We start from the raw sequence: 18,699 nt of genomic DNA, 5'->3' as shown, positions 1-18,699 counted from the left end.
TCCTTCAGGCATGACTCCCTGGAACAAGTAATCACCCAGCAAGGTTCTCCTCTTCTTTGAACAGTGCAGAAACCTCCATGCCTGGTATTGAGAACAGCTAAGTCAACAAATTGTCTTAACCAAGGAGTACAGAGAGGACAGGATAATCCTGGTTAGCAGTAGGTGAATGGATTTAAAGCCCAGATCTCACCAACTGGTCAAGCTCACCTCAACCTTGCAATGCCTAACAAAAGGCGGCTACAAAATTTCTAGTTTCTGTCCAAGTTTTTTCATAGCCTGTTTGCATACATTTTTTCTTGCATCAGTACTGTGACTTAACATAAACAACTCCTCTCTGCCTAAAACCCCAGTGGAGTATGTGTACTGTGGTTCATCTCTTACACTAAATAAGCTTTCCCTGCTCTTTTCTCTACTTTGTAACACGGTCTGCCCACACTTCCTTAATCACCTTCACAAATCTAATGCCACTGAGACATGAGTTACTGAAGCGTATGAGGCCTCATCTGAGTCTTGTACAAGGGCATGCATGCTCCCTCTATACTGAAAATACTTCACTTTATATATCCACTGTCATGTGATCACTTCAACTTGAGTATTTTTATCCCATGCTTCCCCTGTCCATCCTTCCATGAACAAGTATGCCCAGGTCCTTTCTTTCCTTGGCATTTCTAAATGTGAGAAACTCCCTTTTCATGTAATGGATTGTCATTATTAGTCCTAAGATATATGACTTTATCACCCATGTTATCACTTTTCATCCTGTAACTTATATTTCATGCTTATCTTTACATATGTCCAAGTCAATCTCAGTCATCCTGTATCATATCTCACTATCACATATTTTCTCCCAGTGGACATTCCCATCCCAACCACTCCTAAATTTCTGCTATAAACCCAGATTATGAGCATGACTCTATTTTATTAACCCAGTGGCCATTAAATAAAAAAAGCCCAAGACACTTAAGGAGCTCTGCCAGCAATGTCCTCCCTCTCCTACCAGCAATACCTACAGGTCTTATCCCCTCCCTACCCATCTTTAAGCTCTAGTACTAAAGCTCATTTTCTCCATACAACTGGCATGACACAAAGCATTTTGCTGACATCACACAGATTAGGTATATTGCTCTTCTTTATCTCTGGAAAGTCTTATAAAAAATAATTTGGTTTTACTGGTATCACCTCTCTTGAAAAACCTGTCACATTTTGCCTCATTTACCACTTACTCTCATACTATTAATGACTGCTTATTCTCTTACAGAGCAGCACTGGTGATTAATTCTATGCTTAGTTATGACTTTCCAATGTCCAAAGGAAAAAAAACCCAACAATCAATCAAACAAATCCACAACCATACATCAGTGTCCTTTTAAGAAATAGTGTGTTGGTGGCACTCTGACAGTTCTGACTTAAAGCTAAAGGCTCAAGCATTTGCCTTATTTTTAAAAATAACATCAAGGGAAACATCTCCATTGCTAGCAGACACGGTACAGCGCTGAAGAATTAAGTCTCTGGTTTGATCCTACCAAAACTCGTTTACGAAAGGACACAATGCTCCTTCAGTCTGGCAAAAGCCAAGTATTACACAATGTTTGGAAGCTAAAGAGCTCTTGTTCCCATTTAATTAACTTGTTGCATAATTATCTGTTTGGAACTACTGTATAAATGCAGTAGCGTCTGCTCTGTACATACACATACATGATTCACTTGAAGGATTACCTGAACGGCATTTCAAACTATGTAAGCGTGGCTGGTAGCAATACAAATAGATTTGACCATCAGACAGCTAAAGCAGACAATCTCTCTTTCCTTTTCATGGTGTGAAATGCAGTTCCTATATATGTCATGCACAGCTCTGGAGCAACAATTAGAACATTCAAAGCTGGGACAGAAAAATCTGGCCACCCACTCAAGTTCTCAGTTGAAGCACCATGAATTGCCCAGCCAGCACCAGCTCTCCTGCCAAATTAACTGCACTTGGCAACTGACCTCAGGAGCACACATTTCTGATGTGTGATAAATAGCAGAAAGACTTAAAAGCTGTTAGCTTTATTTACAAATAATTGTGTCTTAGCAATGTTATGTATGAAGCCTTATGCCGCAAGGTGTGCTGCTTCCTCTCTGCTCCTGCTAGCCATTTCTTCACTATCCAACTATGTATTTATTCCTGACTCTTCCTTTCCGATCTGCAGAATATATTCCCATGGAAATGCATCCCTTCATTCCAATGGACACACTAACTCTTTGCTCCCCACCCCTAATATGCCCACATCCCTATTTTAAATTTCCAAACCTGGTCCCTCTCTCACAAATGTCCTGTTTTGATACCAGTTTCCTCAGGCCCACTCCTAGCTCGCTATCTCCTTAGAAAGCCTGACAAGGTCAGCTGAAGACAATCTCTTTCCTGGATCATTTTCCTGACCCAGAAAAGGGTTTGGGACAGTTTTAAGCAGTATGACAGATGGAAACATAATGAAAGCCTACAACCATCTGAAGGTTACATTTAGCCAGAAAGAAAGAGAGGGACTATTTTCAGTGGCAAGACAGGACTGATGATTAAAACTAAAGAAAACTTGTGACAGGGGAATTTATGCACCTACAAAATAATCTCACAAAAGGCAGAACCTCCCTCGACAGTTTTGAGCTTTTGAAGCACAGACTAGGTAATATCTGCACAAACACACTGCAGGGAATGATGATGCATCAACGGGAAGGTAGAAAAGGCCACACAACCAGGTTAATTCACTGACTCACATTTCTGCACTGTTTTAATGGAAGCCTCCATACTAAGCGTATGCATGAAACATGCTTTCTGTACTTCATGCTAGAAAAATTCTCTAAGAAAAAACCCAAGCTACAAAGATAAACAGGAAAATATGCAAGAGAATTAAGATGTTTCAGAGATCACTGTAAGAATTCCAAATATCACTGCTCTCACAAAAAGCACCACAGGGATTTCTTTATATTTGTTTAAACTCTGCAGAGATCAAAGAACTCAATTATAATATCTGTCCCTTCCTCCTCTGCAGCCCTTCACTGTTAATTGCCCTGGCTCCTGTTCTTCCACTGAGTATAAATGAAAGCACTGGAATTGAGCCTGCTACCGAGGCAAGCAGAGCAAACTTTCACTGATGTCAACAGAATTAGGCCACTTTTACAAGCAGTGACTTTGCCCTCCAGTTGGCAAAACAAGAAACACCACTTGTTCAAATGCAGCGCGAGTGCCATTCCCTCCAGAAAAGGCGTGCTGGGGACCCAGACACTCTCATGGAATCGGTGAAAACAGTTTGGGTTGGAAAGGACCTTTGAACATCTACTTCCAACTCCCCTGCCTTTCTGGGCTGCAGCAGAGGAGCAGTTGCTGTACAGGCTGATGACTCACCATCTGGTTCCTGGTTTCTTTCTCAGCAGCACATGCTGCCAGTTCCTCAAAGCTTGTGGCAAAAAGCTCTCCTGTGCCCGCGGATTATAAGCTACTCATGATGGGCATCTAAGCTATGTAATAAACTGAAGAAAAGAGGAAACGGATGTCTATCTTCTAATTAATAATTTACAAGACTGGCATTAAACCCTGCACCTCGTCTCTAAATACAAAAAATTGCAACAGAGTTTGTATCTCTGAAGACTCATTCATCCCACTGGCTGAGCAATAATTACAAACTTCACATGGATCTTCTGTTTGATTACAGCCTGTTGAGCGTTTCTGGCCTCACTCCCCTCATTTAATGCCAGTAACGAGTCAATCCCACCCAGAAAAATGAATTAAATTAGCTGAGTAAATACCTCACGTAGAAGGGTGACATAGGCCTCTCATCTTCCTGGGAGCTGAAACCAAAACACATCATTTAAAGTTAGTATGAAGCTCTGACTTGAATTTACATTTCAAGATACTCTTAAAAAGCAGATATAACAAAAGCAAAACAGTACACCTGCTACAGAGGTAACACTTGTATCTACTTTGTCCTCCAATTGCAGTCATGGAAGAAAGCTTTAAGTTACATTCCTTAAACCCTGAGAATCCAACTCATTTCTCAGTACCCACAAACATGATGTAACAGATCTCCTGTCAGATGGCCAGGAGTTACTCCGGCTCTGCAGCAGTGCAAGGACTATTCCCATAGCAACACTAAAGCATTTTGCCAGCAGAACCACCAGAGCCTTTTGCTGTCTGCTGTTCCAGAATTAAACCACCAAAAGCAAAATTTGAGAAAAAATCCCACAAGTGACATCTTGAGAGACCAAAGTCATGGCCATGGGTATGTGCACGAGGCTATGAATTCCCCAGTTTTCCTGCTCCTGTGGAAAGCCGATTTGACTATGCTGAAATCTCCCTAGACTTGAGATCAGGGGCTGCCATCGGCTGGCATGCAGCTCCCCAGATAAAACGGTGTTTCAGTGGTCAACTTACCTGGCCCACACATAACTACCAGGTGTGTGGCCGAACCGTTCCTTGATCCAGCTCATCACACCTGTGCTGCTTGAGGGTAAGAATGAGCTGCTGAGGCATGGAAGCTTAAAGGTGTGGTGGGCTGATGGTTTAAGTCAAGTTAAGACTGTGCCTCTACATGGGGTTCAAATGAATTTCACCTCATCATTCCAACCAGATAAATGGTCAGCCTTGCAGGGCATTTAAGCCTTGTAACTCTCCAGAGCAGGACACTCCTTTTTCCAGGCATGCATGAAATGCTACTAAGGTTGATTCATCCTCAAAGGACTTTTAAACGGGTCTGCTGAAGAGCACAGCAAGTTTGGCAGAAAGGCAGAAAAGACAGGAAGCTACATAAATTACTCTAACAAAAGCAGAAAGGATAACATCCCACAGGCGCTGGAAATCAAGTATTTCCCTGCTGCTTTCCCACTGTTCCAGCAGCATGGAACACCAGAGCTCAGCAATTTGCCACAGGTACTCAATCACAGGTCCGGGGGCACTGCCATGGTGTGAAGGCATCCATTGCTTTTGAGCTTGTTCAGAGCATGACAGAATATGGGAGAATGCGCTAGGTGAGGTGAACTCAGCTTCAAACTGAAGTCATTTGGGGGCTTCAATCACCCTGACCACTTCAACAGCAATCTGAAGTAGATCAAGCTTGAAAAGACAGCCCAAGTACATTAATCTCTAGAATCCTGAAGAATTTTTATTTATCAGTTTATAAGATCTTTTCTAAGCATAGAATAAATGGGAAAACAACACATCTGTGGGTTTTGTAGCTAGGAGATCAAATACCTTTTGCAGCTTCCACCAAAGCCAGCAGGAAGATGAGCTGTAACTGGCCTTCAGCCAGGTAAGCACCCTGCTTTCACACTGTATATAGCCAGAGGCAGATTTGCAGATTTTACCATGGCTCATTTTGAGCCCAGCCAATGTTATAACAGATTCTCAACATGAATGCCAAATTAGTATTTGTGGGAATGAGGAGGCAGGATGCAAGGGAGTTGGAAAGGTCGGGGAGGCAGATAGACAGACAAGCAAGCCAGGAAAAAATCACAGGGGTTTAATTCTGCACCATTTTGACCTCTCCCCACTACAGTATGGAGAGATTCGTAGCAAGACAAGTACAGACATCTACAGAAAAGACCCTCCAGCACATCACGCGTGTAGCACAAAATACTGATTCAAGGGTAACACTAAATACCACGGACTGGAAGGAAGAGAAGCTGCTTCCGAAATCAGTGCAGTCTGCCAAAACTCACATCACCTCTGTAACACAACAGTGATTGGGCAGTTTTCAGCAGCTCCCCAAGAAGACTGGGAGCACAGCTGCTACTGGAAACTTTGCTGTCACTTTCACAAGCTCGCTCAAGCTGCTGTTGGCCACTGCTGCAGAAACACTGAACGCTGCTGTCACCTCCTTGGAGACCCAGCCAGCGCATAGAGCAGTGCACAACAGGCTGACAGCAAAGTAGATGGTGCAGTTGCCTCTGTGAGAACTGAGGCAAACATCACTTGCAGGGGTTTTGAGATAAATTGCCATGGCCTGGAGACCGCCTAGAAATAGTGCAGGGAAACATGGAAGTGCTCATCATTGCCCTTCCCAAAAGACAACCTGCAACAAAAGCATGGGTAAGCACCTCTGCCAGGTTCAGGCTCTCTTCCCTGACAGCATGCAGTCTCTCAGCTTGCATGCATAAGTTATCTCTTTATTTACACTTACAGAATATAAGTGTAAATAAAAAAAAAGAAACACACACACACATAGTTTTTTTTAAGTGTAAAGAAGTCACTTAAACTCACAAAGCTGCTGGTAAAGTTTTCTGCTATGTTCAGTTCATTATGTTAACGGCTGTACTTGTAATCTCAATGCAAACAAGTCCCAGTGGTGTACACAAACCACTAAACACATTTTCTCAGGCATAGGAAAGTTCACAGTGCCATCAAGATTTCTGTGCATCAATGCAACTTCAAATTACAACAAATGACAACTGCAAATGCCTCTTTGTGTACAAGTGGTGGTTGTCAAAGTGGCACCAAACATGCTTTATTTTCCACCATAAAAACTCTTCCTCATTTCAGTGTTTGTAATTGACTTGCAAGTCACAGAAGCACAATAATACTGAAAAAGCCCGAGTAACTTCCTTATATTCACACTCCCACTAGTTGCATTGACAGATCAGATGGAAAAGCAGTATTCAGCAGGGACCCTGAAACCTACTGCATTTCTTTCCTCAGCAAGTACAACTGCTGCTCCACAAGTTCAAGCAAGTCTTTTATCTGTACAAAAAAATACTATCCACTCATACAAAGAAACCGAGGAGAAACAAATATTTTAAGAACATTAGCTAGGAATGGGGGAGAAAGAAGCTTCAGAAGTCAGAAACCAAATACCAGTTTCATTTGATCATCATGTTTCAAAATTTCACATGGTTGATAATAATTGTAGCTGTGCATTACCTCTTTTATTCGACAGCACTTCAGTTTTACATGTGCAGCACTGACCAATAGGTGCATCTGGGATGAAGAGCTCAAAGCTAACTAGTATGAAATCTAGGCTTTTGGAAAAAACATCAAAATCCTCTAACTTTAAAAAGATCTCCTGCAGATGAGTGAAGCACATTGCCCATTTCACCCCACAATCATTAAAAACAGTATCCCAAACACCTTTCCCCAACTTCATGCACTTCCGTCAACTCATCAACTTCATGCACCTCAGTCAACTCATCTATGCAAGGTGAAAGACGTGAGTTGTATAAATTAAAAATAGATTTAAACCACCTATTCAACAACTATAATTTACAGTCCCTCAAACTAGATGTGAGACTACCGAGTCCTACTGCAATCACTTGGCGCACAAGGATTCTGTTTCTATTAAAATAATTTATGAAATAATGAATTGTTTGTGCTGTAAGGTAATAAATTGATGTGCTTATATTATACACAGAAGCACAGATTAGTTTAATAAAATAAATGAAAAGTGTGTAAGAGGTTTTAAACCTGTGTATACCTAATCACATGGTTTTGGATATAAAAGAGACAAGCAAGAAAAATGTGCAAGATATGAATCATATATGATCATCAGATGATATTACACAATGAACAGGCTAGATATGGGTTTAGAACCTTCTTAGTCACTATCACTCTATGCTGATCAATAAACAACTGCTTACTTGTTTTTAAAACATCTTGTACTGAAGGGTTTATTAGTATTGCTAGGAAGCCCATCCTATCATCTATCCTTCCGAAAGAAAATGCTAGAAGTCATTAAGATATGTGTAACATTGAACTGTATTGTACTTAGGTTGCATAATTCCTCTTTGGTTAAAAGGATATACAACCCTTCCAGAAAGAAAGGAAAGCTTAGTACCTGTCACAGCGAGTGACCTGGCAAACCAAGTTAGCCATCCACAGTAAATGGAGGGGACAAGTCATTCTGATGTGCATCTCACAGTCCCAATTTCTACCTTGCCCAGCAAAGAATTCATCCATTAGGCAGGCAGGTTTGGTAGTAAATTCAATGTGGGTTTTTTTAGTACCCTTAAAGTTTTCTCCAACTATACTCATTTTTTTTATGGCCAGAAGGCACTGGAGGTATTTAATAACTTTTAAAAATCTCCTAGTTATTTATTCAACTATCAGTGATCACCTGGCCAAGCAGGTGAGTGCAAAATACAGCAGTCTCTTTCTTCTCAGATATACACATAGCTCCCCTAAGCCAAGGGATTAAACAGGAATTAATTGCTCTTTAATGCAATACTTGGGAAAGAAATTTCTCACACTCCTAAAGGACACCCAAATATCTGATGACTTCCTTCTTGCTAAAACAAAAACAAATACCAGCCAAACTGAAAAAAACTTGTTCTCTTGATTTTAGAGCAAAGGAAGTAATACTGTCATGTCTGTGACCTCCAGTGAGCTAACAAAATAAACTTGTCAGGCTGGAAGGAATGCCAGTATCGCCCATCACTTATTTGAGCACATCTTAGGATTTTCAGGCACATGTATTGTACAGCATTTACGCAACACATCCTTTCTGCCTCTAAAGAAGGAAATAGGAAAGCCTGGGTGAAGAGTAACTGTTAAAACGATAAATTTCTATTATGGAACCACAGCTACCTTTTTTTTGCCTTCCCCTTTTGCAACAGGAATGTTACAGGCAACAGTTCACCCAGCACATTCTCAAATACATGATGATGGTGTTATTTTCTTTCCCTGATATCTCATCTTGTCCTTAAGAAAGAATAAGGGAGCTGCTGGCTTGTTCCAGAGCTCAAGCTGTAAAATACTCATTTATACAGAGTTCCCAATTTATTTACACTCATATAGGATACTCCAGTCCCAGCCCCCTCACTGGCTTGAGCTCTCACCCCAGGTCAGAGGGTGGCTCAGGGCCTTTCCCTCTTGTTTTATTTGCACTTAATTATCAGCAGTTCTTCCGTCCCAGCTTGCTGGCACTGGAACCTCCATTGTAAAGCTACCACTGCTTTCCTGCTCCACATCACTTTTCAAAAGTTATGGGATATTTAGTTGATTAAATAATAAAATAAAAAAAAAAATATGGGTTTTGTTGTTTGGTTTTGTTACTTTTTTTTTTTTTTACAACAATGAAAATGTACTTTGACTCAAGTGTCAACATTTTGCACCAGAAATGAAGGGCTAAACATTGGCAGGGTCATGCTGCTCAGCCAAGGTCATGTTTTCCTAGTGCCTTGTCACAGGTTCTATTTGTTCTGACCTCAACAGTTAGATAAAGAAATGGCTTGCTTTCTATTCCACCACAGATATTCTGGACTTCAAAAGAAATTAATTATTTTTCAGTGAGAATGCTTTTCTTTCAGGCAATGAGATAGCTGCTTCTAATGTTAACGCAATCAAACAAAAAGGCATTGAAAATTCAGTGGCATCAAATTACTAACGATATCAAAAGTTAATGCAGCTTTTGGGAGGAGGAAAAGGAAGGCTAAGTTTGGGCGATGTCTTAAGACTTCAAAGTTATCTTCCTCTTGTCTTCTTCTCACCATTTAGAACCACTGTGCCACCTTGGATTAACCAACATGCCATTTTTGCAAATGTAGAGGATTTTACCAATGCTGTTTATTTACTTATTCTGACATTCAATATTAACAACACTTAAAACACCTTCAAGAAAGCCTAAATTTTGAGGCCACAGTAGTGCTGATTGTCTTGTCTCAGTCATGAATTTTTCAGCATCTTTTTTCCCTACGTCATTTCCCCATAAAAGTTATCACAAGCTTGTGACAAATGCAAGACTGAAACTGCTCATGAAAATGTATTGCATACTTATTTTCTCAATAGAATGATTTACTCATAGCTTGTCCTTCACAGCACTGGGTAAAAGGTAATGTTTTTGCAAATGAGAACTAGCAGGCAATAAACATAAGCTTCTTCCTTCAAATGAAGACTCAAATTTCCTTCAAATAAATATTGAGGTATGTTATGCAAAAGAAGGAAGAATAATACCACCCCTGATGCAACAGCAACCATAAATTTAATCTAACATGATAACGCTGTGGCGATACAATGGTCACTGTTAAAAGTCAGCACTTACCATCAATTGTTAGGCAATATCACCCTTGCTCTATACCCTTAATCAGAGGGGAGGGAGAAGGAATGCTCTATATAGTAACTAAGAAACAAACAACTAACAGCTATTTCTCCGTGAGAGTTATATCCATGCAAACATTAGCATCTTCCCTGAAATCTTATAGTCACAACTATAATGTGTTGTTTCAGTTATTTATTCCTAGTCTTGACTATAGTTACACTTAACCATGCTTACCACTGAAAACAAGTTAAGCTCCTGCTCAAGTACGTGCGTAAGATATCGACCAAATGAACCACGTGTCACAATACTGGGTGGACAACCCAGCTTCTTTATTCTGAACTCATATACTCGGAAAATATTTCCAATAACTTGGCTGGAGTGGATTGGTATTGGTTTGAATATTAATCTCCAAAGGATCCTGCCACCTTCCCTAAAGCTATTTCTTCAGCAGTGCTTTTCCTAAAGGTCTCTCAACTAAGTTATGTCTTAAGCCTGCAAGATCAGTGTGCAGCAATGTAATGGTGGGGTCACAGAAAGGGACCTCTCTGTGGAGAGATCCCTTGGAGCCTTCCAAAAGCATGAGCTTCCGTCTCCTGTTTTATCTGCCATTCGAAATACCAATATTACTATTTCATAGAGACAAGCTGAGGTAAATATGAAGGATCCATCACATATCCAAGGAACATGTGCTATTTCTTGTTCTATCTTCCACAGCCAAGATTAAAGCACAAATACCCAAGCCTAGAGTAGGAGCCTTTTAATTCTAGGAAACACTAACATACAGCACAGCCATACACATTCAGAATATACTTGATTATCCATAGGCATAACTGTGCAGGCTGTGCTCTATAGGGCACTGAGATTGAAGCACGTTGCCTGGACAGAGAGGAATAAAAAATATGCTGAAGCCTTTTTGCACACCTCCTCCTACTTTAAAGCAACATCAGGGAAGCACAGGCTATCCCACAGCAAGCTGAAATGAGAGGAAGTTCTTGCTGATTAAATGCCACTGTGAGCAAGAGGCTGATTTTCCATTTCTATTAACATATCTGAATCTACTGGAACCCTTGACAGCATAATTTGGTGTAATTATTTTCTACTCACTATCCTCCTGGATTGCAAATATGTTTATCTTTTATAAAATGACGTCAATGTAAAACAGCTCGCTTTTGTTGTTTTACTTCGTAAACTAGTTGGGGCTTATTATGAAAGACAGGGCAGTGTCTTTCCTTCTACTTGTGGTTTGGCAATAGTCCTCACTAGAATAAAACTAGAAAATGGGTCAGAAAGAGGCGGAATGAGTGTACCAGCCAAAGTCTCACCTCTTCTCAGAATTTAACAGTGTGAAGTTGCATAATGCACCCATACCTGTTGCATTACAATGGTAAGAACTGTCACCAGGTAACTAGCAATTTCAGGCCCAGGACTGTTAAAAGCTTGCATGCTTCAAATAAAAGTATCTAAGAGCCCAGTTTTTAGGTAAATACTCATATTTTCTTGCTTATTTAGATGCACACTCCAGAGGCAAACACTGCAGAAAGTTTCCACGTTAATTTCCTCATTTAATCAGACCCCCTTCCCAGGAGTGGTATGCAGGAAGAGCTTCCACAGACTCCTACACCCACCACGTCACAGCTGAGACAAGACAGAGTATTTGGCTGTGGGTCAAATGTGAGGCTGGAAGGCCAAAAAGTCACATACATTTTGCAGCAGGCTATGAATATGACTTGAGGAAGACAAGCAGCACAGGGCTGAATTTCTCCTCTTTCTTTCACCAGAAAAAAAACAACCCAACAAACCAAAACCCCAAGCCCAAAACAAACAAACCAATCAGATCTCTCCACCCTCAGAGAACATACTTCACATACATATTCCAGAACATACTTCACTAGGGCTTGTCAAGCACTCCCAGTACCTTGTACAGGAAGCAGTAACAAAGTCCAAAGGATCAGACTTACTTACAATACAACTTTACACACACACTCACCAATCTGTTAAAAAGAGCACAGCAGCCATTAAAAAAAAAAAAAAAGCCAACCAAAAAAACCCCGAGAAAGTACAGTGCAATAGAGTTCTCAGGCTAAAATACTGGGTATTTGTGAAAGATCCCAAGCAAACAAGCCAGGTAAATCAAACAACCCCAATGATTGCAAATGAGACAGCCCATGCAGACAACTGCTGCTGTACAGGTTAGAAATGCATCAGTCACGCTCACTACTTCTATCAGATGCATGTTCTAGAAGTACTTGTGATGGATTCACTCTTCCTCTGCCTTCATTTGGTTCAGCAAAGCACAAAATGAGAGGCCACTGATCATGAACAAGGCCTGAGTGTTTACCTGCCTTTCTTATCTCCTGCAGAAACTGGCAGATGCCACTGGCAAAGGCAGGTGCCCCAGGTTTCAGCTTTGCACAGCTTTTCTTAAATCTGCAATAGACTGAGCTAGAATAAATGAACTAAAACACACCAGTAAGAGCATCATGCTCAACAAGAGTGTAACACCAATAACAGTAATGCTCTAACTAGGAACCTAGGTTATGAGAGTAAGCTAATGCTATTCAGAAAACATGTTAGCCTACTAGCAATAGAAGGGAACTACTGGCGGATAGGTTGTTCGAAAATCAGTAATGCAACCCACATGACATTCACAGGTGCCTTTTAGAGTGCTTGGGCAATATAGCACCTACTGTAGTGGAGGGTTTAACACATTTGGCCTTCCACCTCTTCCCATGCAACGAAACATAACCCTGATGTTCCCCATTGTTACACCTGCCCTACAAGCCACCATATCCTATCATGTGCGATTCCACAGACATCTATATATAGAATAAAATTACATTGTAGAGTACATGGCTATATGCAAGCACATTATATGATTTCTAGGAAGACAGACTCACAGCTTATCGATACTGTAGTAGGTATAATACTTTGCCACTCTAGTGGCAAATGCTATTGAAATGTTACAGCTACTTAAACAGAGCCTTTCTCCCTCTCCCAAGTTTTCACACCAGCCACACAGAGTTGCCTTCATACCCCTTCAGCTCAGGAGGGTTCCTATGGCAGGTACAGCACAGCCAGCTTGTGGCCTGAAGACAGTACAGGGAGCTCACCCACCCAGAAAGGGAACCAAGTGTGATTATTGCCGGCAGCTTACTCCCTTTCTTGAGAGGGGAAGACAGATAATCCCAGTTTGGGAAGCACCCCAAGCCGCAGCACCTGGAGATTGCCACTAGTCTGCTTTAGACCCAGCAACAAGAATCCGTGCTGTGAGTTGTCCATGCCCTCAGCTGGAACAGCAGCACCAGCCTGTGCACCACCTCACAGGAACCATGAGCATACTGCTACCCACGCTGATACTAACCACCACTAGGCATCACCCTTTTTGAAGTTGACAAAACATGCTCAAACCCAGCAAGACCCTCTTCTGCAGCAAAACTCTGTGCTAAGAAGGGAGGAGACAATGTTCCAAGGGGAAGAATAGGAAAATAAAAGTGCAACCTGGAGAATGCCACTGTAAAGCGATCCGGCAGTGTGTGCTTGTCTGCTACTAGGCCCAAAGAAAATTGGGTGCTAAAAGTATAGTATACCCATCCTAAAAATAGATCAAGGAGATGGAAAAGCAGCCAGAGTTCTAGTGAATAACTGTTTTTTCAACTGTGAAGCTCAAGCAATTCTGTACCATGCTAAAGGTTTAACTGGAGTTTGAAGAAAAATCTTCACTTTAAAAATGTATTTCTAACTGAGCAAGAGTTAATCCTTGCAACAACAAAGAGTCTAATTAGAGCTACCCTATGAAACCTATCATCCCCTGGGGTGAACAGTCAAGAGCACAATAACAACCACTTGTTCTGACACTGCTGCTACCACAGTCAGATCCTCAGGAACACAAAAAGGTTAAAAATATTATGTGAGACAGGTCCTTTAAATAGGAAAGATGGACCATGACTACTTCTTTAAGACATTCAAAACACATTTGTTTCTCTGCAGTCATCAACATGGAACCCTGCAACTGCATTACTGCAGAGACTTCCTCCACATCTATCTGTAGAGGACCTCATGCTTTATCAAGCCTGTGACATTTTGGGCAGCAGTTTCGGTTATTATTTTATCATGTCCAAGTAAGCAGCAGCTCCACAGCTTCTGCTGAAACAGCACCACCACAGCGCTGAAATGGCACGCTGAATTACTTATTTACTCTAGATTACATGAAGAATATTCAGCCCCTTTGAATAAGGCTAGAGGGGGTATGGAGGGCTTAATTTTGAGAATCGAAAGAGCAATCAACAAAAAATAATTAATGACCCTGTGAAAGGAGCGTGTACACTCCCACCCCCCGCAGTGGGTCTGTGCCCTGCCATTTCAGAAACCCCACTGCAGTTCTCCCCGCCGTACTGTGGCAGGAGCACATGCCAGCACAGGTACTCACTCACAGCTGGTGCTGAAGGGAGGCGTGTCTCGACACCCTGGAAACAACTCAACCCTTTTTCCCCGAAAACGAAGCTTCTCGCCTGCGCTGCTGTGGACCACGGCGGGTGTGGAAGCAGGCAGCTAGAGCTGGGGTATGCACAGGCTAAGCTCCCTTACCGCATCACAGCCCCTGCTGCAGCGAAGCGGCGGCAGGGAGAGCTCAGCTCGGGCGCAGCGTGCCGGCAGACCCCACCGCTCTCCGGGTGGGGATAGCCCCGGAGCACCCACATCCCTACAAACCTCTGAGCCGCTCCCACTCCGCAGCGGGCTCCTCGCAAGAAGAGCGCCTGGATTTCGGGGCGCTGCATCGATTCCCCCCCTTCTTTACCGAATGAGGATGCCAGAGAGCTCCCCGACCCCCGTTAATAAACAGGCTTGTTTCACTGTCCCGGCGCCCAGGCAGCTGGCCCGCAGCAGCTTCCCGGCAGGGCCGGATCTGCGGCTCCCCCCGGGCCGGTGGGCCCGGCAGAACCCCTTGCCGCGGCCGGTGGCGGGGGCTGCCCCGGCCGCACACGTACCTCTGCAGGGGCATGACTTCGCAAGCCATGCTGGCCATCGGGACACCCGCTCCGCTTCTCGCCTCGCTTGTCGCCGCGCCCACGGCGCCGCCAGCGCCTCACCGCGGGGAGCCGGCGGCGCGGCCCGGCCCCGGGGAGGGGCGAAAGGGCCGCGGGCCCCGGTTGGCGGCTGACGGCGACCGCCTCGCCGCCGAGGGCCCGAGCCGGCCCCTCTCCCTGCCGCCGGTGAGCGAGGGACAGCCGCCCCGCGGCCGGCCCTAGCAGGCACAGGTTAACCGGCAGAGGTTAGTCCTGCAAGACATGCCACAAGCTGAGGGGTAATTCCTACAGGATACCCTTTAACAAAAACATCCTACAAGGTCTTTTGTATCCCTTCTAGTAACTGGAACCGGCTCGGCCTTCTTCCCAAACGTTACCCCGGGTGATACACAGTCACCCACAACGTCCCCAGCTACAGGAGGGACCTCGTTGAGCAACCCCCTTTAGTGGAAGGTGTCCCTGCCCATGCCAGGGGGCTGGAACTAGATGATCTTTAAATCCCTTCCAACCCAAACCGCTCTGTGATTCTACAGCCACTGTCTCTTCTCTGGAGTGGGTGTGAGGCCCATACGCAAGGCACAGGGCATATACCTAGCCCACCCAAAGCTCTATGATACCATCACCAGGCTACTATACCATCTTGATACCCCCCCCCCCCTGCAAGCTGCACTCAGCCACACTGCTGCACACACGTGCCTTCACCATACCTAGGTGTCTACAGGGGCTGGCACAACTGTGCCAACCTACCATTGCTTTGTGTTGCTGTAGATGCTACTGGGGGTTCAGAAGGTTTGTGATGTAGTTGGCCAACCAGTTTGGACACACAGCAGAGAAGTATACAAGAGCTCTTCACTTAACATGTGAAATGGAGAGGTAAGTGTTGCAGAAGCCAAACTTATTTTTACTGAGGTTCCCAGGGGCCACCCTCAAGTGCTCCAGCTTCTATATCTGTGGCTGCTGATCAAATACTGCTGTGAAACAACGAAACACACCATTTTATTTTGGTTGAAATTCAGGCTGGGAAGAATGGTAACAGAAGAACCCCACACAACTAGTGTGCTACTTCCCAGGACACAGCAGCCTTGGAAAACAAACGGCACTCAATCCCTAAGAAGGTCCTGCACTGAAGTGTTTGGTGGCTGCTGAAGGAGCATACCTGAAGTTTTATTGCTCACCTTTGCACCTCCTCTTCCCAGAATGCCTAAGGAATTGCCTTCAATCTCCCTTGACACTGGACAGAAACACTCCTGGTGCTGCCCTCCCTGTGAACAGTTACAACATGGCACACTTTGTGACAGGGAATCTCAAACTGATAAAGGGACATAAAAGAATGGATCATTTCAACATTTTAGCTCGTAAAACCCTGTCTCAGCACTAGGTGGTAAAAGGCTAACTCTGGCACAGCTGGACATGCCAATCTTCAAAAATAAGGGTCGATATTAAAAGGATTGTTGTCTTCAACCCCAGCAAGGGCTGTCACCAGTTTGGGAGAAAGCTGTGGCAAAAGCTTAGTCCATAGGCTTCCATACAGATGTAGGTCACAGGAATTAAACACAAGCTCCAGGGGCCTTCTGGAGAAACAGCACACTCACAGGTTAGCAGAGGGTATCAGACATTTCACAGGGATGCCGAACAGATCGTGACCTTTCTCAGGAGGAGGGAGAGGAGTTTTCTGTCAAAAACAAGAGCAGCAGGCAGCTGCAGCCTCAGAAAGTGGTGGCATGGAGCAGAGACACAAGGATTGATGGAGAAGTGGCTCCGCTTCAGCACAATGAATTTAATATTTGCTCCTGTCAGCAGGCTGGCTGGTAGAAGTGCATTAGTAATGCTGCTGCCCGTTGTTGCCTCAGTACGAGCCTGTTCTGCTGCACTACAGTCAATGCCAAACACAGCACAGGGCCCCTTTTTAGGAAAGTCAGCAGTGCTGATAAAGCACTCTGCCATCATGGAACTGGGCTGCTCTTATCTGTGGCAATTAAATGAATATCTTGATGACTTCCTATTAAATTAAACGTGCCATATGTGCTCTTAAGCAACTAAAACCATGAGAGAAAGATTTTATTCTGATACATAAAACTGCTTCAGTATAAAACAAAAGCACCTTGTTCTGTTTCACAATTTGACAATAAATCAAATTGCCCCTTCCTGCGCAATCTTTTATTATACATACACACAATTATTCCTAGATCATTACACTTCTATAAAACTGAGTGTTACCATCAGGATGCCAGTAAGAAAGAATTAATTTTCCACATTTAACTAGGGACCCATCTTCATGGGGAAGGAGTCAGGGTTCTCCAGAGCAGCTTGCTGAAGAAACAGAAGTGGAGTAACTCAAGTAGCTGCTGTTCTCAGAATTTATACCCGAGCTCTTTTGTTGTAACTTCCATGGGACCTGCCTGCAAAAACAAGCTTAAAAGTACTAAGGTCCTCAACAAAGAACTCACTAACAAAACAGATGCTGTAATAACCAGAAAGAATAATTTATGGATTAGCATCAGTGAGGAAAGTTAGTGCATGGCACCATGCTAAAATCAAACAGATGCCCTGGGAGAACATTAATGTTGCCTAGGGCTCCCAGCGCCATCAGCATCTTCAGATCCACCTTCTGTTTCTGTTTTCTTTTGGAGTCCCCTCAATGGTGTATCAGCTCTCTCCTCTCCTTCCTTGTCTGCCTCTCACAACTCCTTCATCCTTCACTTCCCCTGTTCATGGGTAGGACCACAAGCGATGCATTTGTGGCACAAAGTAGGCAGACAAAAGCTGCAAGAAAACTGCAGTCTTCTCTCCAAACAATTCCACTTCCTTCTCACTGATGTTTACGTTTAAGCCAACTTGCTACTCGACAGAGGCAGGAATTCCTACCCTCCCCCTGCCCTCTTACACCCTTTTAAACTTGCATAATTCGAGATGGGTTATCACATACGAAAACTGAGATTATACAGCATTTTGTTTTGGATTTGTATTTGTCAGATTTATTCTCCCACATTAACCGTGGAAAACAAAATCTCTTCGGCAAGTTTCATGCAACTCTTGCATTCCTGTTCTTCAGAAAGGCCAGAGTCATCTGTTGGCAGCAACAATGCACCACAGTGGCTATTTATGGTACCACCAAACACATAAAGAATGGGGAAGAAAAAACCCTTTCAGGACAGGCACAGCATCCTTTCCATTGACTGTATGGTCTTTAGTGTACTGCTAATACTTCAGTAAAATAGACAGCGAAGAGTAATTTCTCTTCCAACCCAAACTGCTCTGTGACTCTACAGCCACTGTGTTCTCTCTGGGGTGAGTGGGAAGACCATAGGCAAGGCACTGGGCATGCACCTAGCCCACCCAAAGTTCTATCGCCAGGATACAATACCATCAACAATACCCCCCTTTGCCAGCCGCACCCAGTCACGCTGCTGCAGTACCAACACACACTGCCACACTTCAGCACCTACACCAAGGCAACACCTGGGTTCAAACTATTTGTTTTGTAAATTTCTTACTGAGATTCAACAAAGGAAAAAAGACCCTGGCTGGAACTAAATATGAATAATCACTTCTCTCCACCATCATTGATGTTTACAGAATAAACACATGTTTGGAAATGAAGTGTCCTGCCAATCATCATTACTGAAGTGCTTTCTCTTCTTTCCTTTTCATACTTAGCTGCGCACCAAGTAATTTTCTCA

At 43.4% G+C, this 18,699-nt stretch overlaps 1 protein-coding gene across 11 annotated transcripts in view; it reads right to left on the bottom strand.

Moving 5' to 3' along the window:
- The window catches only part of FAM13A (family with sequence similarity 13 member A), a 156,651-nt gene that overhangs the window by 46,692 nt on the left and 91,260 nt on the right, over window positions 1–18,699 (bottom strand). For 9 of the 11 annotated variants that reach the window (XM_065692196.1, XM_065692180.1, XM_065692242.1 and 6 more), the window contains one exon: window positions 3,781–3,822. In XM_065692196.1, coding sequence (XP_065548268.1) covers window positions 3,781–3,822 — 42 coding nt within the window. Of the gene's footprint in view, window positions 1–3,780; window positions 3,823–14,702; window positions 14,786–14,980; window positions 15,113–18,699 lie in introns of those variants that run through there. The other 2 variants (XM_065692271.1, XM_065692260.1) reach the window with 2 other exon arrangements.

This window comes from Lathamus discolor, chromosome 1, assembly GCF_037157495.1.
Source record: "Lathamus discolor isolate bLatDis1 chromosome 1, bLatDis1.hap1, whole genome shotgun sequence".
Taxonomy (NCBI): domain Eukaryota; kingdom Metazoa; phylum Chordata; class Aves; order Psittaciformes; family Psittacidae; genus Lathamus; species Lathamus discolor.
Note: the sequence above shows the minus strand (reverse complement) of the source record. Positions and strands in the feature narration are given on the sequence as shown.